The 24,087-nt window shown below is 36.9% G+C and overlaps 1 protein-coding gene across 10 annotated transcripts; it reads left to right on the top strand.

The window, feature by feature from the left end:
• Window positions 1-270: 270 nt before the first annotated feature.
• LOC110606498 (putative tRNA pseudouridine synthase) lies at window positions 271-21,143 on the top strand. 10 transcript variants are annotated; one of them, XR_006349338.1, is made up of 11 exons: window positions 271-540; window positions 644-679; window positions 858-970; window positions 5,030-5,178; window positions 5,723-5,867; window positions 6,278-6,691; window positions 10,873-12,560; window positions 12,649-12,782; window positions 12,873-12,927; window positions 13,040-14,063; window positions 14,224-16,540. XR_006349338.1 is itself a non-coding variant. In XM_021745328.2 (8 exons), exons 1-7 carry the CDS (start codon window positions 294-296, stop codon window positions 20,581-20,583), a joined length of 1,530 nt encoding a protein of 509 aa, XP_021601020.1. In that variant the 5' UTR covers window positions 271-293; the 3' UTR covers window positions 20,584-20,592; window positions 20,736-21,143. The 10 variants fall into 10 exon arrangements, 5 of the variants coding, with proteins under 5 accessions (XP_021601020.1, XP_021601019.1, XP_021601018.1 ...); XR_002486521.2 differs by lacking the exons at window positions 10,873-12,560; window positions 14,224-16,540 and adding an exon at window positions 20,158-20,295; XR_006349337.1 differs by lacking the exon at window positions 10,873-12,560.
• The last annotated feature ends 2,944 nt before the right edge of the window (window positions 21,144-24,087 follow it).

Here is a 24,087-nt window from a genome sequence, read left to right as displayed (position 1 = left end):
TTAAATTAATTTAATTCAATCAATTTTATTTAAATACTTTAGTAAAAAATTGCTTTAGTGTTTTTTTAGTAAAGTTTTTAATTTTGAATTTATCCATTTACTTATTTTAAGATTTTATTACTTTTTAATAAGAAATACCCTCCAACAAAAAAGAAAAAACAGTAATTTGCCCAATGGATTTCAGCCCGAAGACCTAAAATCCAACACGACTTAGGCCCAGCCTGCTAAATGATAAGTTCAATCCTTGTCGAAACGATACATTTTATCGGCTCTGTTTTCAGTCTCTGGCAAAAATGGCAATCTCCTCTCTGCGATTTCCGCTCTCTTCATGGCTTGTCAAAAACCCATTACAACCCACTTTTAAGTCTCTGCTAATGCCATTATTTCCATTGAAACTGAGATTATTATGCTTTTCTTGTGGTTGTTCGCTTCCATCTCCACCATCAACTTCTCATGCCTTAAACCAGTCCCAGAAATGGCAACCCTTTCGCAAGAAAAAGGTCGTTCTGCGGGTTGGTTATGTGGGCACTGACTACAGAGGTATATTCTAATACCCATTTCAAACTATGTAACACCATGGTGCAACTCTTTTTTTCTTCCTTTTTTATGGTGTTTTTTGTTGAATCTATCCTTTTCATGTCAGGTCTTCAAAAGCAACAAGATGAACATTCACTGTCGAGTAAGTATAATGGACATGGAAGTAGATAGTTCATGTCTTAGAAGCATTTATGTTGAATGGTAGTGTAAAACGAATTGCTAATTCAGTTGATGAATAGCTCAATAGTTGAATTTAATGGATTAAGTAAGGATTATTCTGGGTCTTGCTAAAATTTTATTGCTTTCAATTTGGATTGTAGCTATTGAAGAAGAATTGGAGCATGCCATATTTAAGGCTGGTGGAATTCTTGATAGTAATTATGGACATCTGCAAAAAGTTGCCTGGGCTAGAAGTAGCCGTACTGATAAAGGAGTGAGTTATATTCTTTTTTATATGTGAATCACGTTTATTTAATTTTCTTCCTTTTATACTGATTCATATATCTTCATGTTTGGTAGGAGGTAATTGAATGTGATGAAATGTCAACTATTTGATTACTGATATAGTTTATTGATAGATGGGTTAGTTAGGGATTCTATAATCATAGGTTTGATTTTTCTTTGTATCTCATATGTAAATAGGTTGTAATCTTTATTGTGAAACAACAATAAATATTATCTTTCTACATGGTATCAGAACCTTTCTCGTAGAGATCTTTTTTTTTTTTTCGCTCCGTTCATTTGGGCTTTGTTCATTTGGGTTACCCTTTATATAAAGGGTAACATTTGGATCTCACCGTCGCTAGAATTGCCACACCGTCTCCTTGTCAGATCTGAGGTTTGTTTGCTGTTCGGGTGTTGGGTGGAGGTGTTTTTTTTCGGTACTTCATTGGTACTGTTCACGGTATACTGTTCACAAGTACTGTTCATTGATACTGACACAGTTCATCGTTCATCAGTACTGTTCACGGATACTGTTCTACAGAATAAGAATCGGCGCACACAAAATGGCGCATATGGTAGTTGAGACCCCTTCAGATCAGGGAATTTTAATATCTGCAGATGAGTATGCACAATTCATTCGATACCAGGCATCTCTGAAATCCTCTAATTCCTCTATCACTGCAATTGCTGCAATTGCCGAGTCAGGTAACTCTACTGCATGTCTTGTATCTTCGTCCTCCAAATGGGTTATTGATTCTGGTGCTACCGATCATATGTGAGGTAATTCTACCATTTTGTCCAATCTCGAGTCTCATGCATCGCCTTCTTATGTTACTCTTGCTGATGGTACTAAATCTTTTGTCGTGGGTTCTGGTCATGTCAACTTATCCCCTTCTCTTTTTGTATTCTCTGTGTTATGTCTCTCTAAGTTCTCATTTAATTTGCTTTCTATTAGTTAACTCACTCGTGCATTGAATTGTTGTGTCTCATTCTTTCTTGATCATTGTATTTTTTCAGGATCTTTCGACGAAGTAGATATTGGTAGAGGGCGTGAGTCAGAGGGTCTCTACGTCTTGGGTCAGCAACTACCTAGATCTCTTGCATGTTCCATGTGTTTAACACCTTTTGATGTTCATTGTCGTTTGGGGCATCCTTCTCTCTCGACTTTGAAGAGGTTATATCCACAGTTTCATTCTTTGTCTATTTTAGATTGTGAGTCTTGTCAATTTGCCAAACATCATCGTTTACCTTCAATGTCTCGAGTCTATAAACGGGCTTTGTCCCTCTTTGAGTTAGTACATTAAGATGTTTGGGGTCCTTGTTCTACTGTGTCTAAATCTGGCTTTAAGTACTTTGTTACTTTTGTTGATGACTTCTCTTGTACTACTTGGTTATTTTTAATGAAGAGTCGTTCAGAATTATTTTCTATCTTTTGTGCGTTTCATGCTGAAATCCAAACCCAATTCAATATTCCCATTCGTATATTGCAAAGTGATAATGCTAAAGAGTATCTCTTTGGGGAATTTCAATCTTATTTGTTACAAAAAGGGATTCTTCATCAGTCCTCTTGTGTTGACACTCCTTCACAAAATGGAGTTGCCAAAAGAAAAAATCGATATCTTCTTGAAGTAGCCAGAGCCCTCTTATTCCAAATGAAAGTACCTAAATGTTTTTGGGCTTATGCTATATCCACGGCTTGTTTTTTGATCAATCGCATGCCTTCCTCCATCCTTCATGGTGATATTCCTTATAATATTTTGTTTCCCACTAAATCTTTGTTTCCTATTGAGCCACGTATCTTTGGATGTACTTGTTTTGTTCGTGATGTTCGTCCACAGGTTACTAAATTGGATCCCAAATCACTCAAATGTGTCTTCCTTGGCTACTCTCGACGTCCGAAAGGGTATCGTTGTTTTTCTCCTAATCTGAATCGGTATCTTGTGTTTGTGGATGTAACATTCTTTGAGTCCACTCCATTTTTTCCGCCATCTTCTGTTTATAATACTCAAGGGGAGGAAGATGACCTCTTATTATACACTGTTCGCTCTCTGCCTCCTTAGACTACTCCTATACCTTTCGCTCATGTGCCATGTCGCCCTCCCATCTTTCATGTGTATTCCAGACACTTAGAGGACTCTGACTCCGCTCCACTACCTGCTTCTTCGTTGACAGATCCTGCTCCCACTGATCCTTCACTGTCTGATTTGGATTTGTCAATTGCTCTTCGCAAAGGTAAACGTACTTGCACTTATCCTATTTCAGCTTGTGTCTCTTATGATCAATTATTCTCTTCTTCTCATTGTTTTCCCACTGCTTTAGATTCTATTTCAGTTCCCAAAACTGTTATTGAGGCTTTGTCCCATCCTAGTTGGCATGCTGCAGTGGAAGAAGAAATGATGGCCCTTGACAATAATGGTACTTGGGAGTTGATGTCCTTGTCCCCAGGAAAGCGGGCTATTGGGTGCAAATGGGTGTTTGCCGTGAAAGTAAATCCTGATGGATCTCTTGCTCGCCTCAAGGTCCGTTTAGTGGCCAAAGGTTATGCACAAACTTATAGAGTTGACTATTCTGATATATTTTCTCCAGTTGCCAAGCTCGTATCTGTTCGATTGTTTATTTCCTTGGCAGCTATACATGATTGGCCTTTGCATCAATTGGATATTAAAAATGCTTTTCTTCATGGTGATTTTCAGGAGGAGGTTTATATTGAGCAACCAACTGGTTTTGTTGCTCAAGGGGGAGTCAGGCAAGGTTTGTAGACTTCAAAAATCCTTTTATGGCTTGAAAACAGAGTTCTCGGGCATGGTTTGGCAGGTTTAATGAAGTGGTCCAACAGTTTGGAATGAAGATGAGTAAATGTGATCACTCAGTATTTTATAGAAATTCTGAGAGTGGATTAATTCTGCTTGTAGTATATGTGGATGATATCGTTATCACAGGAAGTGACATTGTTGACATCACATCCCTAAAATAATTTATTAAAACACAGTTTCATACAAAGGATTTGGGTTTATTGAAATATTTCTTGGGAATCGAAGTTATGCGGTGTAAGAAAGGCATCTTCTTGTCTCAAAGAAAATATTTTCTTGATTTGTTAGCAGAAATAGGAAAATTGGGTGCTAAGCCTTGTATGCCCTAATGACCCCTAACCTTCAACTTACCATAGAAGACAGTGAGCCATTTGCAGATCCTGAAAGGTATAGAAGATTAGTTGGCAAGCTGAATTATTTGACGGTGACTCGTCCTGATATTGCATATTCAGTGAGTGTGGTAAGTCAGTTTATGTCCTCTCCTACTATTGCCTAGTGGGATGCTGACGTCAACTACTGGGTATTGTGTTTTTGTGGGAGGTAACTTGGTCTCATGGAAAAGTAAGAAGCAAAATGTGGTCTCCTGTTCTAGTGCTGAATCTGAATATTGAGCCATGGCACAAGCTGTTTGTGAAGTCTTGTGGGTATGTCAACTATTAGAAGAAGTTGGGTTCACAAATTCAGTGCCTGCTAAGTTGTGGTGTGATAATTAAGCAGCTATTCACATTGCCTCTAATCCAGTATTTCACGAGAGGACTAAACACATCGAGATTGATTGTCATTTTGTTCGTGAAAAGGTCCAACAAAAGATAATATCAACAGGACATATCCAAACGGAGAACAATTAGGAGATATATTCACTAAAACTCTAAATAGAACTCGAGTTGATTATATATGTAACAAGTTGGGCATGATTAACATTTATGCTCCAACTTGAGGGGAAGTGTTATAAGTTATAGGAAGTAAATATGTTAATATAAGAAGTAAATATTGATAGATTGGTTAGTTACTTAATCTTAGGGATTGTATAATCATAGGCTTGATTTTCCTTCCTGTTTAGATATTGTCTCTCATGTATAAATAGGTTGTAATCTTTATTGTGAAACAACAACAAATATTATCTTTCTACAATTACAATGTTTTGATTCAATTACATTGTCACAAATATGCAATTTTAAGGCAAATGAGTTGGGAATGATGTACTTATTTAATTTGATATTATGGGTAAATCATATTAGGTTCACTCATTGGCAACAATGATAACAATGAAGATGGAGATACCTGAAAATGCATGGAACGAAGACCCTTACGGCATTGCCCTTGCAGAACATGTTAATAATTATCTCCCTGATACTATCAGAATTTTCAGCATTTTGCCCTCACAGAAGTAAGACTCTTTGATTAAATTCTTTTTTTCCTCAGTGGCATAAGCACAATCAATTTTGTATATTCTGTCCAGAAAGAAGCTTTTAAATTTTGATTTGAAGTTTATAAGTATGCATTCTCCATTTACTTATCTGAGTGTGACCTTGTAAAATTGTGCAAATAAAGAATTTGGGATTGAATCCTCTTCTTTAGGCGTCTTTTTAAGTACTGCCTATTGCCTAAATCAAATTAGTGCATTTGATACCAGAATATGAAGTAAAAAAAATAGCTATGTGTGAGTAGCTTTCTGTTTGGATAACACATCCAAAGCTTCAACACATTTGCACCATGCCTATAACCATGAAAAATATTCTACATAAGGGAATTGTTGCAACAAGATTGCTTTGATGACTTGTCCCATTCTGTATGGTTTTTGAAAATAATTTTGAACAACATTTTTTTATTTATAATAGTTAATTATGATGACAAGTATGTTCGGAGGTCTGCACAGATTGTTCATGCTGTTTTACGTTTTATTTTCTTTTGATCTTTGGCACATGTTTTAGGAGCTTTGATCCTAGAAGAGAGTGTGACCTACGGAAATATTCCTACCTCCTTCCTGCTGAAATTATTGGGATCAAACGTCACTTTACCACTGCTGAAATTGATAATCACTTATCAGACTTCAATGATATATTAAATACCTTTGAGGTTTGGAGTCATTTTCTTTGTTTTTCATTTCTTTCCCTTGTAGCTATTTTAATTTTCCCTTCTTGTTCTTTTGGTAACATAGATTTTTTAGTTAATACTTGCTGGCTTCAAATCGAGTTTCTTTCTAGTGAGGACATTTTTTTCATTTGATTTTGATATAGGATTTATATCTCAACTGATTTTCCTATCGGACAGTAATACAATTTCTGATGTACGGCTGACAAAATGTTAATCATTGGTGTGGAATGGCTTTGTCAGGAGATTTATATCCCTTTTTTGAGCCATATCAAAGGGGCTTCTATCTGCCTTATATTATGCTTTACTTATATGGGTCATAGAACAAGGCCATAATCGAGATTTATCTATATGAATTATGCCTGTTAAGTTGTAGTTGTGAATGTTCTTTGTAGGGGGAGCATCCCTTTCATAATTATACAATACGGTCCAAGTACAGGCGTGCTCCTAAAATTGGCCGTGTTTCAAGGAAAGCAAGATCATTTGGTGAGAGATCAGCCTCTGAAATTGAAGAAAGTGATCGAGAAGAAAATTATGGCATTGATCGAATGATTAAATTGGACTGCATGGAAACAACTCAAAATTCTAAGGAATCCAGCTTCCATGATCAGAATGGGAGTGTGCTGAAGGACCAACAGTCAAATGCATTTATCCATGCCAGATGGCTACATGAACCTGATGAGACAGATAGAATAGGTGCTTCCCATTTCAGAAAGATCTTTCGCTGTTCATGTGGAAAGCTGGAGAAATCAGGGAGATTTGATTTTGTTGAAATTTCTATATGGGGAGAGTCATTCATGTTACATCAGGTAAACACATTTAATATTTTTCCATTTAAACATGTCTCAGTTGACTATTTACTATTGGGATCAATGTCTTCCTTTTCAATTTCAGTTGCATATTAATTGATTTTCTAATTGAAGCAGACACTAATGGACGCACTACAGAAGATCTGCATACTTTGTGATCCTGAGTGACATGTCAGGCATGGTTTCTTTTCAAAGTATCAGTTGTAAGGATTTTGTGAGTGGGAATATACTAGAGTTAGGAACACAGAGTAAAGGAATAGAGGTGGATGAGAGGAAAATACTGGGCTGTATATTCAATACTCAGAATTTCTTAGCTTATGAATACCCTTCTGTTCAATTCCACAGTGAAACTAAGGTCCCAGGAGAAAGAACTCCTATCTAGCAATGGCTAGCCAAGCATTCAAAGCTGAATATAAGATAAGGAAAACCAGCATACCATACACATTGCTTCAAACTTATTTATATAACATACTGCTGACTCATAAAAGGAATATTGCCTCATGACTGGTACTAGGGAATCTCCTTCAATGGCCCAACCTCCAGCTTTGTCATTTACTACAGCTGTACATTCTGGACTCTTCCAGCTCCCACATTCCCAGCTCGTTTGCTCCTTTTCCTTTCCATTTCTTTCTATAATAATCTCTCAATGGTTGTTGGTCTTGGCTCATTTTAGAGTTCAGCCCATTTGGCCTACTTCTATCACTGCTTCCTTCCTGAAAAGCAACCTTGTCCTCAAAGCTGAAGAATGGAAATTAATTGATAAAATCCACATAGTCCATCCATGATGCTTCTTCTATCGGGCAGCCGTTCTATTTAATCAATAATTAATGGCAAGGGGATCCATCTTTTTGTTCTAACTTGTTCTGAAGTATCTCCTCTGACTCTACTATCTTTGTCTTTGCATTACCTTCCAGCTCCTTGGACAATTTTTTGATTACTGGGTGTTGTCCCACTTTTTTCTTGAGTTGAGACACGTGAAGTATAGGGTGAACTTTGGACTCTGCAGGTAATTGGAGGCGGTAAGCAACCTTACCAATCCTCTGAATTATCTTGAAGGCACCATAATAACGAGCTGCTAACTTTGTATGAATGACTCCTTTCAATGAGACTTATTGGTATGGTATGATTTTGAGGAAAACAGAATCCCCCACATCAAGGGTGATTTCCCTTCGATGCTTATTTGTAGCCTGAATCATCCTTTGTTGTGCCCTTACCAAATTATAAGATAACTGTCATAATAATTCATCCTGAGTCACTGCTTTTGCTTTGTTTTTTCCTGGCAAAAATTGATGCATCGTTGGTGGGGGACGACTATACACAACCTCAAATGGAGTCATATTAGCTGCTGAATGGTAATTAGAATTGTACCAAATTTTGCGCAACAAACCCATTTATTTTACTGTTTTGGTTGTTCCTAAGTGAAGCATCAAAGGTAGGTTTCCAGTCCCCTATTCAAAACTTCAGTTTGCCCATCGGTCTCCAGTGGTAAGTTGTATTCATTTTCAATTTTGTACCTTGAAGTTGGAAAAGCTTAGACCATAAATTACTCAAAAAAATAGAATCTCAATTGTTGACAATTGTTTTAGGCATACCATAAAGCTAGACAATCTCCTTGATGAATTTCTCAACCACTATTTTAGCCGAAGGGTGCTTTAGAGAGATGGAATGGCAATACTTTGATAAACTGTCAACTACTACCAAAATAGCATTAGCTCTATGAGAATGAGACAATCTCGTAATGAAATTTCAAGAAATGTCCTCCCATATCCTGGTAGGAATTGGTGGAGGTTGTAGGAGACACCAGGTGAAGAAACTTATTATTTATTCTTTTGGTGTGATTTTGAGACAAATTCCTTCACTTTCTTCATCATCCTCGACCAATAGATGTTGGCATATAAATGTTTATAGGTTCTAAAAGCCCTAGAGTGGCCATCCATAGGTGTGGAGTGAAATTCTTCCAGTAATTTTGGAATACAGGTAGATGTTGCCGGTACGACAATTCGATCTTTGTGAAATAAGTGGTCTGGTCGTACTGTTTGGATGAGCCTTTAATTTCTGAATTATCTCGTGTAGGTGTGACTTGGCTTCTATCTCCACTGCAATAGTATTCCAATCCACTCATTGAGAACAACTTAAAATATACAACTCCCCCTCTTCTGCTTTATTGGATAAAGCATTAGTTGTAGATTTTATTCTTCTAGGCTTGTATATAATCTAAAAATCATATCCCAATAACTTAGCAATCCAATTTTGTTGCGCGAGTGTTAATTTGTTGTTCCAAGAGGTGTCTTGAATTTTTTTTATCTGTATGCACAAAAAACTTTCTGCCTATCAAATATGGTCTCCAATGCCTTACTGCAACACTAAGGCCATCATTTCTCATTCATATGTTGACCTTGTCAGATTTTTAACTGACAAGGCTTTGCTAAAATAAGCAATCGGTTGTCACTATTGCATAAGAACTGCGGCTAGTCCAATACAGATGCCTCACACTCCACTATGAATGTTTTAGTGAAATCTAGGGTGGCCAAAACTGGTGCCGTAACTAACGCTTGCTTGAGTTTGGAGAAGGCAATTTGGGCTGTTTCTTTCCATTTAATATGACATTGATATTCTTTTTTCAGCAATTGAGTTAAATTTTGAGCTATCTATCATATCCTAATGAATCTGCAATAGTAGTCCGTCAAACTTAGAAACCCTGTACTACTTTTATCGATTTGGGAATTGGCCAATTGAGGACACTCAATATCTTTGTGGGATCCATGAAAACACCTTGGTGTGAAATGGTATGGGCCTAAATATTCTACCATCACTCTGCTGAAGGTGCTTTTTTTGTTGATCCGTAATTTATGATCAAATAGTAGCTTTAGAACAATTTGCAAGTGTTACAAATGATCAGACATGTGTTGCTATAGACCAGTATATCATTGAAGAATACCAGAATAAATCTTCAGAGATAAGGTCTAAATAAATCATTTATGGTGGCCTGAAATGTTGCTGGAGAATTAGACAAACCAAACAGCATGGCAAGAAATTTATAGTAATCGGAATGTCTGTGAGAAGTTGTCTTTGGGATATTTGATTGCTTCACTCTGATTTGGTGATAGTTCGATTTTAGATACAACTTTGAAAAATATCGAATTCCATGTAGCTCTTCTAGCATTTTAGCAATAATTGAAATTGAGTATTTATAAGGGATCGTGGCTCGATTGAGTGCCCTATAGTCAACACAAAATTGTCAACTTCCGTCTTTCTTCCTTACTAACAAAACAGGGCTTAAAAATAGACTTAAACTAGGACGAATTGTTCCCACAGCTAACATTTTGCCCACCAACTTCTCAATTTCATCTTTCTGAAAGTGACCATAGCGATACGATTTCACATTCACTGTTGGGGTTCAGCTAATGTAATGACATCATGGTTTCAAATAACGGCCGTTACGTAACGTAACGACCGTTATTTACAGGTAACAATGGCTGCCGTGGCCGTTACGGCCGTTAAATAACGGCAAGAAAAAAATGTTGCCGTTACGCAATGGTAACGGCTGTTACCGGCCGTTATGTAACGATAACGGCCGTAACGGCCGTTACTTTCCTTTATATCAAATCATCAAGAATCTTGCATTATTTTGTCCAGCCAGCAGCTCCAGGAATCTTGCAGAGTTTGTCCAGCAGCTCCAGCCTGTGCTTCACGTGAAAAACTGAAAATGCAAATTGCAAAAATGTTTTCTCTACCTTTTCTACTTCTTCCTTTTATTATTTAGTCTTTACTTTAGTCTCTCTTCCATCCAACACTTTGAGTCTCCCAGCAGGCAGCACTTCTTCTCCATTTCCTCCAGCCTTCAGCAGGCAGTAGCAGCACTTCTCCTCCATTTCAGTTCTTCTTCTTCCATAGTTTTTTTCTTCCATAATCCATACTTATTTCCAGCCTCCATTGAGGTAAGTTACTATATATAATGTTTAAAATTTATAAATTTTATGTTTATTTGATATATTTGTACTTATTATTAAGTTATATAATTTAATTTTAATTATACCTTTTAATTTCATGAACTTTATAAGTTATAACTTACAAGTTACAACATATAAGTTACTTTATTATAATATATTTTTTGTTTACACATTAATTTGAATTTAAGTTAAGTTGCACATTAATTTGATAATATATTTTTTATTTTACAGTATATTATTTGATAATTTGAAAATGCCGAGAGGGGGATCTAATAAACCAAGTCAAGATATGGGATGGAATTTTGCCATTCCTATGGGAAAAAAAAGGAGAAATGACCTGTAATTTTTGCGGTAAAAAAAAAAATTGGGAGGATAACTCGCTTGAAGCAGCATTTGGCAAATATACTAGGGCAAGTTGCTGGTTGTCAAAAAGTTTATGCGCAAGTAAAAAAAGACATGGGAAATATGTTGAGGGGTTTTGAAGCTGCAAAAAGGGATAAAGCAAAGAGGGCAAGGGAGTTGGAAGATGAAATCATGAAGATGACAGAAGTTGAGGGTTCAGATTCAGACAAAGAAGATATTGAACTAGTAATTGCGAGACGCGAAAGCATGCGGCAGTTTGATGAAGATGCTTATAGAAGGAGAGCTTCTCATTATGAAAGTGGTGGGAGTAGCCATCAAGCTCCTCCTCACTCGGGAATTAGTCGTTCAGCGACCGTTCGTGAAAGAGGTAGAGAAGCATCAAGATTTGTCGAGCAAACATCAACACTTGCTTCTAGATTAGCAACAGTTGAAATTGAAATAGAAAAGAACAGAAGTCTGAAACAAACAAAGATTAAAACCAAATGGCTTAAGTCGCAGAAAGAAAAGTTGTTTAAAGCCTTTGGTAATTTTGTTATCCACAACATATTACCTTTTAGTGTAGTTGAGTCACCATATACAAAGCCATTACTCAGAACGGCCGCTGAAGTGGGACCTAATGTATCACCACCACCTTCAGCATATGAGATCTCTGAAGTATATTTGAAAAATAAATACAAAGAAATGAAGAAATATATTGCTTCATTTGAGGGCATGTGGAATGAAAGAGGAGTTACCATTATGTGTGATGGATAGAGCGTACCTACCAGAATGAGTATAATTAATTTTCTAGTCTACTCTCCTCGTGGAACACTGTTCTATAAATCCATAGATGCAAGTAATGTTGAACGAAAAGATGGAGAATATTACTTCAAGATCATGAAGGAGGTGGTTGAAGAAATTGGCCCAAGCAAAATTGTCCAAGTGGTGACTGATAATGAAGCTGCTATTAAATCTGGTGGCAAAAAGTTGATGGAGAAGTTTCCAAATTTGTATTGGACACATGCAGTGCACATTGCATTGTTTTAATTTTAGAAGATTTTGGAAAGAGGAAGAATATAAAGACCGTCATTGAGCAAGGAAAAGTTATCACCCAATTTATTTACAATCATAATTGGGTGGTAAATTACATGAAGAAATTTACTGATGGTCGAGATATAATTCGCCTCGGGATTACTAGATTTGCAACTAATTTTATTGCATTGGAGAGTCTTCTTCGATATAGAACAGGGTAAAGAAATATGTTTGAATCCGAGCAATGGGTAGGAAGTAAATATGGCCAGGCTACCAGTGGACCAGCTTATGAAGCTAAGAAAATTGTTTTTAGCTTAGATAAAGAGGGAAGAAATTTTTGGGATAAAGCGAGCAAATTATGAAAATCCAAGAGCTATTGCTTAAAGTGTTGAAATTAGTGGATGGTGACGAAAAACTAACAATGTAATTTATATATGAAGCAATGGAACGAGCAAAATTGGCCATTAAGCAAAATTCTAGAAGTTATATAGACTACTGGAAAACTCATTGAAATTTTCAATTACATCATAATTTGCATGCGGCTGGTAAGAAGCACATAAACTTAATACTTAATACTCAATACTTTAATAATTTCTATATTTATAATTTTAATAATATTTTTATGATTTGCAGGATATTTTTTGAATCCTCAATATCAGTATGGTCCACACGATATTAGAAATGATAGTGAAATTATGGCGGGCCTTAAAAATGTTATTTAAAGGCTAGAGAGTGATTTGGTAAATCAAGGCCATGCATTGAACCAAGTAAGTATATAATATATACCTAACTTGAATAATTTTAATAAATAATTTTAGTAGTATAATAAAACAAAATAATTTTTTTTATTGGTGTAGACACAACTTTATAAGCATAAAATGGAGAGTTTTGAGTCTGCCTTAGCACAAAAAGGTAAAAATATAAGATTTACACATTATGTTATATTTTTAGTGTTCTAAAATATAAAATCAAATATTTGAGAAAATAACCTATATTATTAAAATTATTATATGTTTTAATGCAGCTGAATGGTGGATACATTATGGTGAAAGTGCTCCTGAACTACAAAGAATTGTAGTAAGAGTGTTGAGTCAAATCACTTCTGCATCTAATTGTGAAAGAAATTGGAGCACTTTTTCACTTATACATACAAAGACGAGAAACAGATTACGGTATCAAAAATTGCACACTTGTTTTTGTTCACTACAATATGCGGCTGAAGTTGAGGAATTTGAGCAGAAAGAGTCAGCATGAGCTAGAAAAGAGTTATAATCCAATTAATTTGGATTACATTTTCGAGGAAGATGATCCACTAAATCCTTGGTTGGAGGAAAGGGAAAATCCTGTGCTTGATGGTAAAGAAAATCCTTGGCTAGAGGAGGATGAGCCCGCTCCATCACAATCACAACAAGTTAATGCTCCAACTCGTGGACATAATATTGGAGGCAGTGGTGATGCTGAACCTGAAGATTCTTTTATACTATCTAGTTCCAGTGATGATGATGATGGTGGTAGTGGTCAGGGTGGAAGAGGTGAAGGTTGTGGAGCTACTAGTTCATTACAATCACATGATGATCCCTCTTCATATCAGAGGCATAGTCCATCTCCAGCTCCAGCTCCAACTTTGCAACATACATATCACAGATCTCGTGGTTCTGGTGGTAGCAGTGATAAGGGAAAAGGTGTTGCACATGGAAAGTGTTTTATGGATGCAGATAATTATGGATTTGGGACTTATAGTACAAGTGAATCTTCAATGGAAGCAACCTCTACTAGTGATTATGGATATAGAGGAAATTTTCAATGGGAATACTCAAATCCATGGATCAGCCTCCTCCATCGTATTCTGATTTATCTTTGTCAGAGCAATCATTCTCCCACACTCAAACTCAGTCCAATCCTAGTGATCAATTTAGTATGGGTTCATTCTTCAGCTTTGATCCATCACAATACTATCAATATCATCAAGATCAAAACTCTCAATCACAAGATGAAGGTGGTGGATCTACTCAAGAACCTGCTAGACGCTTATTCTGGTGGTAATTGAGGTAAGTTACTACATATAATATTTAAAATTTATGTATTTTATGTTTATTTAATATATTTGTACTTGTTTATAAGTTGTATAACTTAATTTTCATTATATCTTTCAATATATTTTAATTTCATGGACTTTACAAATTTTCTAAAAAATTTGCACCGTGACAGGCCGTTACTGTTACGTTATAACCGTTACAGGCCTGTTTTCGTTACTTGCGACCGCGACCGCGATTTGGTCGCGATTTGAAACCATGAATGACATGATCAGTGGCATGATTTGGAGGCAAGGTAGTTAATTTATCAAACAATTCGGGATATGGTTGCAACAAGGATGACAATTGCTATTATTGGTTCACTGTTATGTCACCATCAAGGTTCGGAGTAGGAGATAATGCAGAAACTTCTCACAATACTGAAGAATAATCAATATTCGTTATTTTAGATAACTTAGATATTGAGATTACCTCACTGGTACACGATGTTAGTCCTAATAGAGTGACTGATTGTCCCTTTACTTGGAATGCCATCTTCATTTAGCCCAATTAATCTGCATATCAGCCGATGTAGTCAACCAGGCCATACCCAAGATTGTATCCACCCTTCCAAAGGAAAGACAAAGCAATTAGCTGTGATATCAACATTACCCAAACTGAGAAGAAGTTGTTGACAAACCCCAAAAGTAGAAACCCAATGACCATCACCCAATGTAACCCCCAAAAACTGGCGTAGCTTTAACAGATAGCTGCAATGGGCAACGACAGTCTCAAATATGAAGTTATGACTGGCACCACTATCAATCATGATGGTAATAGAGTGATGGAGAAGCTGCCCCACTAGTTTCATCGTCTTAGGAAAAGAGATGATGCCAACAGAGTAGAAAGGCAACTCTATATTTGAAAAATGTGCTTCATTTACCTAAAACAGGTCAAGAGGAATTGATTCAATAACAACATATCTGAATTGCCCTTTGCTACAGATTCTTCATCATCACCCGCTCTAATTGCTCTAAAGGATTTATTAGGGCTGTCATGCATTGGATGGAATGGCTGTTTACACTTGGAACACAGTCCTTTGGCTCACAAGTCAAGGAATTCTTGATGGGTATATTGGCGAGAGCCACTGTTTCGGTTGTGAACAGATTGAGATCTGTTGGAAGAAGAAGCGGTGGTCGGGAGAGGTTTTAGGGATGTACTTGTGTGTCTATCCTGTCTAGGTGCTGGCAGTTCAGTGTAGTTTGGCTTATAAGTGTGGGTTGCTGTTGAGGCAAATGGGTTAGGGTTTTTAATGGTGGTGATGGGGTCTGCTTTAATAGACATCCAGAGTTCCAATGAAGGCCACTGTTTTCTGTTGGTTGATTAATTTTGTGGGATAACAAAAACTGAGTCTCCATCTCAATTTCGCAGGCAATAGACATGATTCGCACCAAATCAACTGCTTCATGTGAATGAACCCAAATTTCATTGCCCAATCCACTCTGGAAATAACCCAAATATTGCTGGTTCGTTAACCCTTCCACCTGTGATGCAAGAGTAACAAATGAATTGATATACCTCATCAACGTACTGTTCTTGTCATGAGGTGGCCAACATTTCAAAGGGATTGGTTCGCTTATCTCCACTATATCTTTGCAGAAGTTCTTGGGTAAGTTGTTGCCAAGAGATTGATGGACTCCTTTGTCATAGCCACCTAATCCAATGCAGTGCATGGCCCTCCATGCAGACTAAAGCAAGCTGGACCTTCATATCATCCTTAGTATTATTAATAGTGAAGTATTGCTCAGCCCTAGCGAGCCACCCGATTGGATCAACCCCATCAAAATTTGCAAGCTCCACTTTCTTTATCGCCATGGAAGAATTGTCAATAATAATAGGAGCAGGAACAAATGAGTGGATGCTTCAGCCTCATCTGACGGTGCTGTACCATGAGCGAAGGAAGTCAGTAATTGCTCTAGCTTCGTGAAGCGGTGATCCTGTTCAACCTGAAAGGATGCCAACCGTTGTTGCTGTTCAAGCTTCATGGCAGCTAGAACTTCCTCAACAGTGTTGATGCTCCTCTCTACCTGAGCTAAGCGGTTATTAACTCCTCATTCCATGCGAGTTTTAGGCATGGAGAGACAAGGAAGGGCAGGTCGGACCAATAATGGTAGAGTTAGGAACACAGAGTAAAGGAATAGAGGTGGATGAGAGGGAAATATTGGGCTGTATATTCAATACTCAGAATTTCTTAGCTTACAAATACCCTTCTGCTCAATTCCAGAGTGAAACTAAGGTCCCAGGAGAAAGAACTTCTGTTTAGCAATGGCTAGCCCAGCATTCAAAGCTGAATATAAGATAAGGAAAACAAGCATACCCTACACATCTGACGCGGAACCCCAGCCTATTAGAGACTGAAACGACACATACCCTAGTAAAAAGAACTTAATTCAGAAAACAACTCCCCAATCTAAAGCACCCTTAATTAACATGCAATTAAAAACACTTATAACTGATTGATTTTAAAAGCAGCAAGAATAAGAAACATACAAGTTAGTATTAAACCTTATTCGTAATGCAATGTCAAGAACCAAGATCTCTCTTAAGCTCTCAAAGAAGAATCGCATAAAGCAATTGTATTGAATAATTGATAATCTGTCTACAATATGGAAAAAGAGATGTTTTATATAACCTAAATAAAGATCCATGATCTTTGTCACTTCCCACTACTATGCATGGACCCATGATTTATGCCACTATCCACTACTGGATAACTACCCACTACTGGTTAACTATCCACTACTGGTTAACTACCCACTACTGGTTAACTACCCACTACTGGTTAACTACCAACTGCTAAATAACTACCTACTACTAAATAACTACCCACTATTAAATAACTACCCACTATAAATACAAAGTTTGAACTGTCAATAAGAACACGTTCGGCCTAATTGACTTGGAATGGCCAGATTGTTCTTCAACTTCAAAATGAACTTGCAAAGCTTCAACATATTCCTTTATGAATCCTTGAAGTGCTTCCTTCAACCTCTTGGATCTCAACCTTGTAATTGTTCCTTGAGGCAATGCTAGCTCATCAGTGTTGTTGGTTGTGCTTACATCATCCCCTCCCTCTTGAAAAGGATTCGTCCTCAAATCTTCTTATCGTCGGAATAGCTTTGACAGTTAAAAACCATTTCCACTTTATGCTCCCACTCTAAATAGACATCAACATCAGCCTTACCATTGAAGCTTGGAATCTTCCTCTTTATGGAGTTCATATTGTTATCTACATAGGGTACACGATCATTGAACCTTTTGGCTCGGAAAGGGGCTGATTGTGCTACATTTTCCTCTTCATAGGATGGATCGTGTGTATCATCATCCCCCTGATTGGACTTGCCCTTTGAAGATCTAAGGTTGTCCTCAAGGTTATCCATTCTCAAATTTAGCTTCTGAAAGCTATCCATGAAAGCTTTATACATATCTTTAAGATCAAACGTAGGGTCAGAAGTATCACCAGTATTATGCCCAGACATTATAGAAAAATTCACAATTCTCTCAACTCACGTGTTTAACTTTCAAGCACTCACTTGGTATCTCAAAAGTGCACTTCAGAATAAAGACTCAATAAGCCAAGCTTGTATGATTCAAATAATAAGGAAAGCAAGGAAAGACCTAACAAGAAAAGATAGGAAACAACACTAGATGCAAACTGACCAAAATGAACAAACGGATTGATTTAGCGTACAAAAGTGAAATTTCGTGTACTAAGTGTAATTAGATGTTCAACAATGTGCAATTTGTCAAACTAAGTGTAAGGAACCAACAAACAGAAAGACACCAAATTGACAAACTAAGAATAAAAAATTAACAAGACGGATGTACTTAACACGAAGTTATCCCTAAGCATGCAATCCTAGGTTAACTGATCTTAATATTGACTCAACAAAAACAATTCAAAGCAAGCAAACAAAAAAGACACTTAAAACAGCAAGTATTAAGTAAAACTATTTTTGTGAAAATACTACCCAAATTTGCCTTAAACCTACCCAAACATGTATTTCGAATCCCAAACCCTGAAATATGTTCAAGATATATGAAATATGATTTGTACCAGTAGGTATCAATATCAAAATGAAGTTTGAACAATTGACCCAAATTGTAGAAATTCTTTTTCTTTTTTTTTTCTTTTTTTTGGTATTTTTTTTTATATGGACTAAAGTAAAACACTGGAAATACTATTCTAAGAGTGTTAGAATAGGAGCATACGAATTAGGGCAGAAAGCCCAAACCAAACCACTGAAGATAGTAATTTTGCCTAAACAAGAATTTAGGGCAAAATACGATTTGAACAGCAACTAAACAATGTATTCGACTCTGATAGGTATCCCAAACGGAAAGATCATGAAAAATTGAAGAAAAGACACAAAGGATAGTTAAGAAATTATTACTAAACCTAGCTCTGATACCAATTGACGTGGAACCCTAGCCTATTAGAGACTGAAACGACACATACCCTAGTAAAAAGAACTTAGTTCAGAAAACAACTCCCCAATCTAAAGCACCCTTAATTAACATGCAATTAAGAACACTCATAACTGATTGATTTTAAAAGCAGCAAGAATAAGAAACATACAAGTTAATATCAAACCTTATTCGTGATGCAATGTCAAGAACCAAGATCTCTCTTAAGCTCTCAAAGAAGAATCGCATAAAGCAATTGTATTGAATAATTGATAATCTGTCTACAATATGGAAAAAGAGATGCTTTATATAACCTAAATAAAGACCTATGATCTTTGCCACTTTCCACTACTATGCATGGACCCATGATCTATGCCACTATCCACTACTGGATAACTACCCACTACTGGTTAACTACCCACTACTGGTTAACTACCCACTACTGGTTAATTACCCACTACTGGTTAATTACCCACTGCTGGTTAACTACCAACTGCTAAATAACTACCCACTATTAAATAACTACCCCACTATAAATACAAAGTTTGAACTGTCAATAAGAACACGTTCGGCCTAATTGACTTGGAATGGCCAGATTGTTCTTCAACTTCAAAATGAACTTGCAAAGCTTCAACATATTCCTTTATGAATCCTTGAAGTGCTTCCTTCAACCTCTTGGATCTCAACCTTGTAATTGTTCCTTGAGGCAATGCTAGCTCATCAGTGTTGTTGGTTGTGCTTACATCAACATCGCTCCTAACTTATTATATAACATACTGCTGACACATAAAAGGAATATTGCCTCATGATTGGTACTAGGGAATCTCCTTCAAGGGCCCAACCTCCAGCTTTGTCATTTACTACAGCTGTACATTCTGGACTCTTCCAGCTCCTATATTCCCATCTCCTTTGCTCCTTTTCCTTTCCATTTCTTTCTATGATAAACTCAATGGTTGTTGGTCTTGGCCCATGTTACAGTTCAGCCCATTTGGCCTACTTCTATCAGAATACTTTTGATATGATTACATAGTCTTCCTTTTCCATGAAGGTTACTCTTTAATGAGAATTGTGGGCTCTATAAAACCACACCATGAAAGCAGCCTCTGGCTGTATGCAAATGGCTGTATCCTGTTAAACTGATGCTTTTGCAGTAATCCTTCAAGTTAATGTGTGTTAATTTAGCATCATTCATGTTTTGTGATTTCACTTGACTGACATTCTGAATTTAAGCGTAGAAGAAAAAAGGGAATTGACACTAAACTTTAGTATTCTGAACAAGTATTGCCAGAAATTATTTCATGATGCCTTTTGGGATTGATGTTCAATTTGCAGCACGTCTGATTTCTGTTTTTTTGGAATTTGAATCATTGCTGCAAAGTTGAAGTGTATAGGTCGCATGATTATATAGTTGTAGTTGTTTCTAGTACTTGGTGATTATAGCAGTGTTCCTCTCACTCATGTTCATTATTTATTTACACCATTCCTATAACTAAGTTTAAGATTCAGAACTATATGCCAACTCTTTCTCTCTCTAAGACTGTTCATCTAGCTACAACTTGTCAAATTCAGATTTAGTGATGGGTTAGTCCATGCTAGAAATTTTTACGCCCATATTATGGCTGTTCGCTAATTATATGACATGCATCATAACCTGCTTCATCAGATCCGCAAAATGGTTGGGACTGCTGTGGCTGTAAAGCGCAAGTTACTCCCCAGGGATATTTTAACATTGTCACTGGCAAAGTTCTCAAGGATTGTCCTACCACTTGCTCCTCCCGAAGTTCTGGTTTTGAGAAGCAACAGTTTTTTATTTAGAAAAAGACCCGCAGTAGGATCACGACCTGAGATGCTCAGAATGGTTGAATCAGAAGAAATTCTGAAGGTAGTCAATGATTTCTATAGTAATAGAATGCTGCCTCGAGTGTCAAAGTTCCTGGACCCTTGTGGCTTCCCTTGGAAGGACTGGGTTGAAAAATTGGATGAGCACACTAGCATTCCAGATGCACAATTGGATGAAGTCAGGAGTGCTTGGAAAGTGTGGAAAGAAAAACTTCATGCTAGAACCAACGTCACCTCAGTCATAAATTAGTGAAGCAAGGTAAACTCTACTCTTATGAAAAGATTTACCATATTCACCACCTAGTTTGTTATTTTATCTACTCAGGCAAAGCTGCTGACCAGCTAGTACCTCCTCTTTGCTGTGTGTGGATTAGCCATGGTGATTGTTCTTGCACAAAGTAGTGCTGATTTGTCCCTACTACAGCCTTCATGAGCGAACCAGGGCGAAACGTAGCCTATACAACTGGACATGATGGTCGAATACTTAATGATGTAGCTCTGAGCTGATGGCTGAGAGTTGCTGCAAGAAATTGGGCTTTATGTTCTTGATACTCGTTGAATTGGCTGACGACTGCTAGATTAGATGCATGCCAGAATAAGGAAGCTATTGAGTACATATAGTTAAGATTTGGAAAATATTAAGAGGATCGATCTCGAGAGCTGAGAATGAAAATATTCAGGCAGCAATTGGCATCTCAATGATCTAATTCTGGTAGATGTTTAATTTATCTTGGATTGTAATATGCACAAGAAAACCACTCCTGTTGTATCATTGATAGGCTTAATGTAATTTTATCTTTCCATGAGTCACATGTTGGGTATTCTTGGATCTTTAAACAACTAACGGAAAAGCTCCGGAAAAAGAAAGAGAAAAAAAACTAATGGAAAGGGGAGCAAGTGAGATTTTTTTTTTTCTTAATAATTTTATTTGAAGCAGGATAACAAGAAAATATCCTGGCTGGCTGGCTGCATTCTCGTAAATCATCGGCTATTTACTGGCTTAGAATTAAATTGAATTATTATAAAATTATAAAATTTTTAATTTCAAATAAAAGATTAATTATATTTAGTAATTATTCCATTGGTTATAACAACTTTTAATCGCATCAAAATATAGTAATTTCTATAAAAGATAATTTATTGTCTCAAATTGAAGGATTGCTTACATGATTATCATGTGTCTTTCTTATAGATATAGGTAAATTTCCATAAGGAATTATTGTGCAACTCAATTCAATGAATTTATCGTGGTTTATACATCATCTTAATAAGAAGATAAAGGAATTCTTATGCAACTCAATTCAATGAATTTATCGCCGTTTGTACATCATCTTATTACGAAGAATGGCTTCCTTTCCTAAAGAAAGAATAATATGTGCTAGTCTTAATGGTTATAACTCATGTTGAAACTATGTTGTGATTCAATAAAAATCTCACAATTATGATCTCTTTATAATTTTCTCTATAATGCTTAGTTTTATGGACTTTATTTTATTTTACTCTACTTTCATTAAATAAACAGTAATAATAACTCCATCTCTATATCTTTTTTATATAAAGAGAAAGAAGGCTTTTATAATTGGTGATAATATATGAAGTATAATCACCCTTCTAATTAAGACACGTGTTTATACTCCTATCAGCCTTTAATCGAGCGGTCCCATAACGATATGAGCTGGGCAAGCCGAGCATGACCTAAAAGAATTAGAGTTGAGTGCTGACCTCCTAAAGATTTGGCCTTCTCGGCACGTCTCGAGGCCATAAATGTATGTGAGATTAACTAGGTAGATCTGGCGCGCGAGATAGACATGGTATGAGCTAGCCAGCTCCATATTTATTATCCAATTGCCCATCATTAATGAACCACTTAAAAAGCCTGTAAAAGACATTTTTGTCCAGTTTGATGGAATGTGTCACAAAGGCTGTTAGAAGGACCAGGGCTATATATATACCCCTGCGAAACTCGAATGGCGTGATTCTTCTTTCGACCTTACAAAAACCACCACTTTACATGTCAAAGAGCCTTAACTTTCCAACTTAGGACTCAGTTCCATTACTCATTTATTACTAGCATTTATTCCTCACTGAACCAATCTCAGTTCATTAATTTCCTTATTGAATCAAACCAATATCCAGGTATCCTCATCCTGTCACCCCTCGAATCTTAGACATATCAAGTGGTGTCGTCTATAGGGATGAAGAAGATTATTCTGTCACTGGGATTTCCAAATAAAATCCATTGAGATCCACATGGCTAACCAAGAAAGCAATACACCAACCTCTGTTAGGAACGAAAACCAAATCCCAGAAACCTACAGTCCTCAGGGATTTCCATTGACCTTATTTTCAAATTTATCCACCCTAATGATGCCTGCCATTCCTTCTATCAACAACCTCACACCGATAAATAGAACTCCACAAACTCCACTATCCAACCATGATTTACAGACTATGTCACTACAAATACAATAAACCATGATGTGGATGAACTAAATCATGCAACAATGAGGCTTTACATAGCCTATGCTTGCAAACCCAACACCACCTATAACTCCCAGGCAGGCCTTAACACCTTCATTTATCACCGAAGTAGAAAATTGTGAGCTAGTGACTACCATCTATGGAACTAGAAGGAGAAGAAACAATGTGACGCGGAACCCTATGGCACAAGCCTCAAACCCACACGCACAAGTAGATATGGAATCCAAAGATCTGATAAACCCACCTCCTATGGCACCCCACACTTAGAGAAGCTGAAACACCAATGATTGAAGGATTTAGATGAGAATCTGACAAACGCCACAACAAATAGTTGATAAGTTAATCAAGATTCCTGGTGCAATTGATGAAAGCAAATCCTCACTCTCACTCAAAGCAATACACGCCAAAGGCATGAAAATAATTCTGATAATTTGATTTCAAAGCTGTCTCTTACAATTGTTTCTTATCCTTATATAGTAAGGAGAAAAACAATTAAAACCCTAAGACACTCTTCTTGGGCCTGACTTAAACACATAAGGCCCAAGCCCAATCACATACTAAAATAACATATAAGTATTAAAAGTGTTAAATCATAAAAATGTAGCAAGCCCATCATATCAATGCTGAATAAATTAGACAGCGCTATCTCCATTACACACTTTAAGCAAGGTGAGTAGCTTAGGTGTGTCTTCAAGCTTCACGAGACATTTGCTAAAGGCAAGCTCAGTCAATTCTTGTGTTACTTGGTCTTGAATGTGTAAGTTCATAGCTGCTTTAAGCTTCTTAGCTTTGCTCCTTGTCACTGGTCCGCTAGGGAGCACCAATGGATCCTTGCTTCCTTGATTCTCGTGTGATTGTGCCTGCTGGTTCGTATCATTCCCTCCTTCCTCGAAAAGATTTGTCCTCAAATCTGGAACATGATCAAAAGGAGACAAGTCAGACACATTAAAGGTAGCACTAACCCCATACTCACCTGGCAAGTCTATTTTATAAGCATTGTCATTGATTCGCTCTAAGACTTGAAATGGACCATCACCACGAGCATCCAGCTTATTCTTCCTCTGATTTGGAAATCGTTCCTTTCGGAAGTGCACCCAAACCCAATCACCAGGAACAAACACCACTTTCATCCGTCTCCTATTTGCCCTGATAGCATACACCTTGTTCCTCTTCTCTATGTTAGACCTAGCCTTCTCATGCAAGGACTTCACCAATTCTGCCTTTTTTGTACCATCTAAGCTAGTAAGCTCATGTAAAGGTAAAGGAACAAGAT

This window comes from Manihot esculenta, chromosome 18 (genome assembly GCF_001659605.2).
Source record: "Manihot esculenta cultivar AM560-2 chromosome 18, M.esculenta_v8, whole genome shotgun sequence".
Lineage (NCBI taxonomy): Eukaryota > Viridiplantae > Streptophyta > Magnoliopsida > Malpighiales > Euphorbiaceae > Manihot > Manihot esculenta.
This window is presented reverse-complemented; position numbering and strand designations above follow the sequence as displayed.

What these genes read in the sequence shown, in the direction of transcription:
- LOC110606498 (XM_021745328.2), top strand. Translation starts at nt 294, where the DNA reads ATGGCAATCTCCTCTCTGCGATTTCCGCTCTCTTCATGGCTTGTCAAA. An exon ending in TGTGGGCACTGACTACAGAG is followed by an intron (nt 541 to 643) that starts GTATATTCTAAT and finishes TTTTCATGTCAG; the next exon opens with GTCTTCAAAAGCAACAAGAT. An exon ending in AGTCATTCATGTTACATCAG is followed by an intron (nt 6,692 to 20,157) that starts GTAAACACATTT and finishes CTGCTTCATCAG; the next exon opens with ATCCGCAAAATGGTTGGGAC.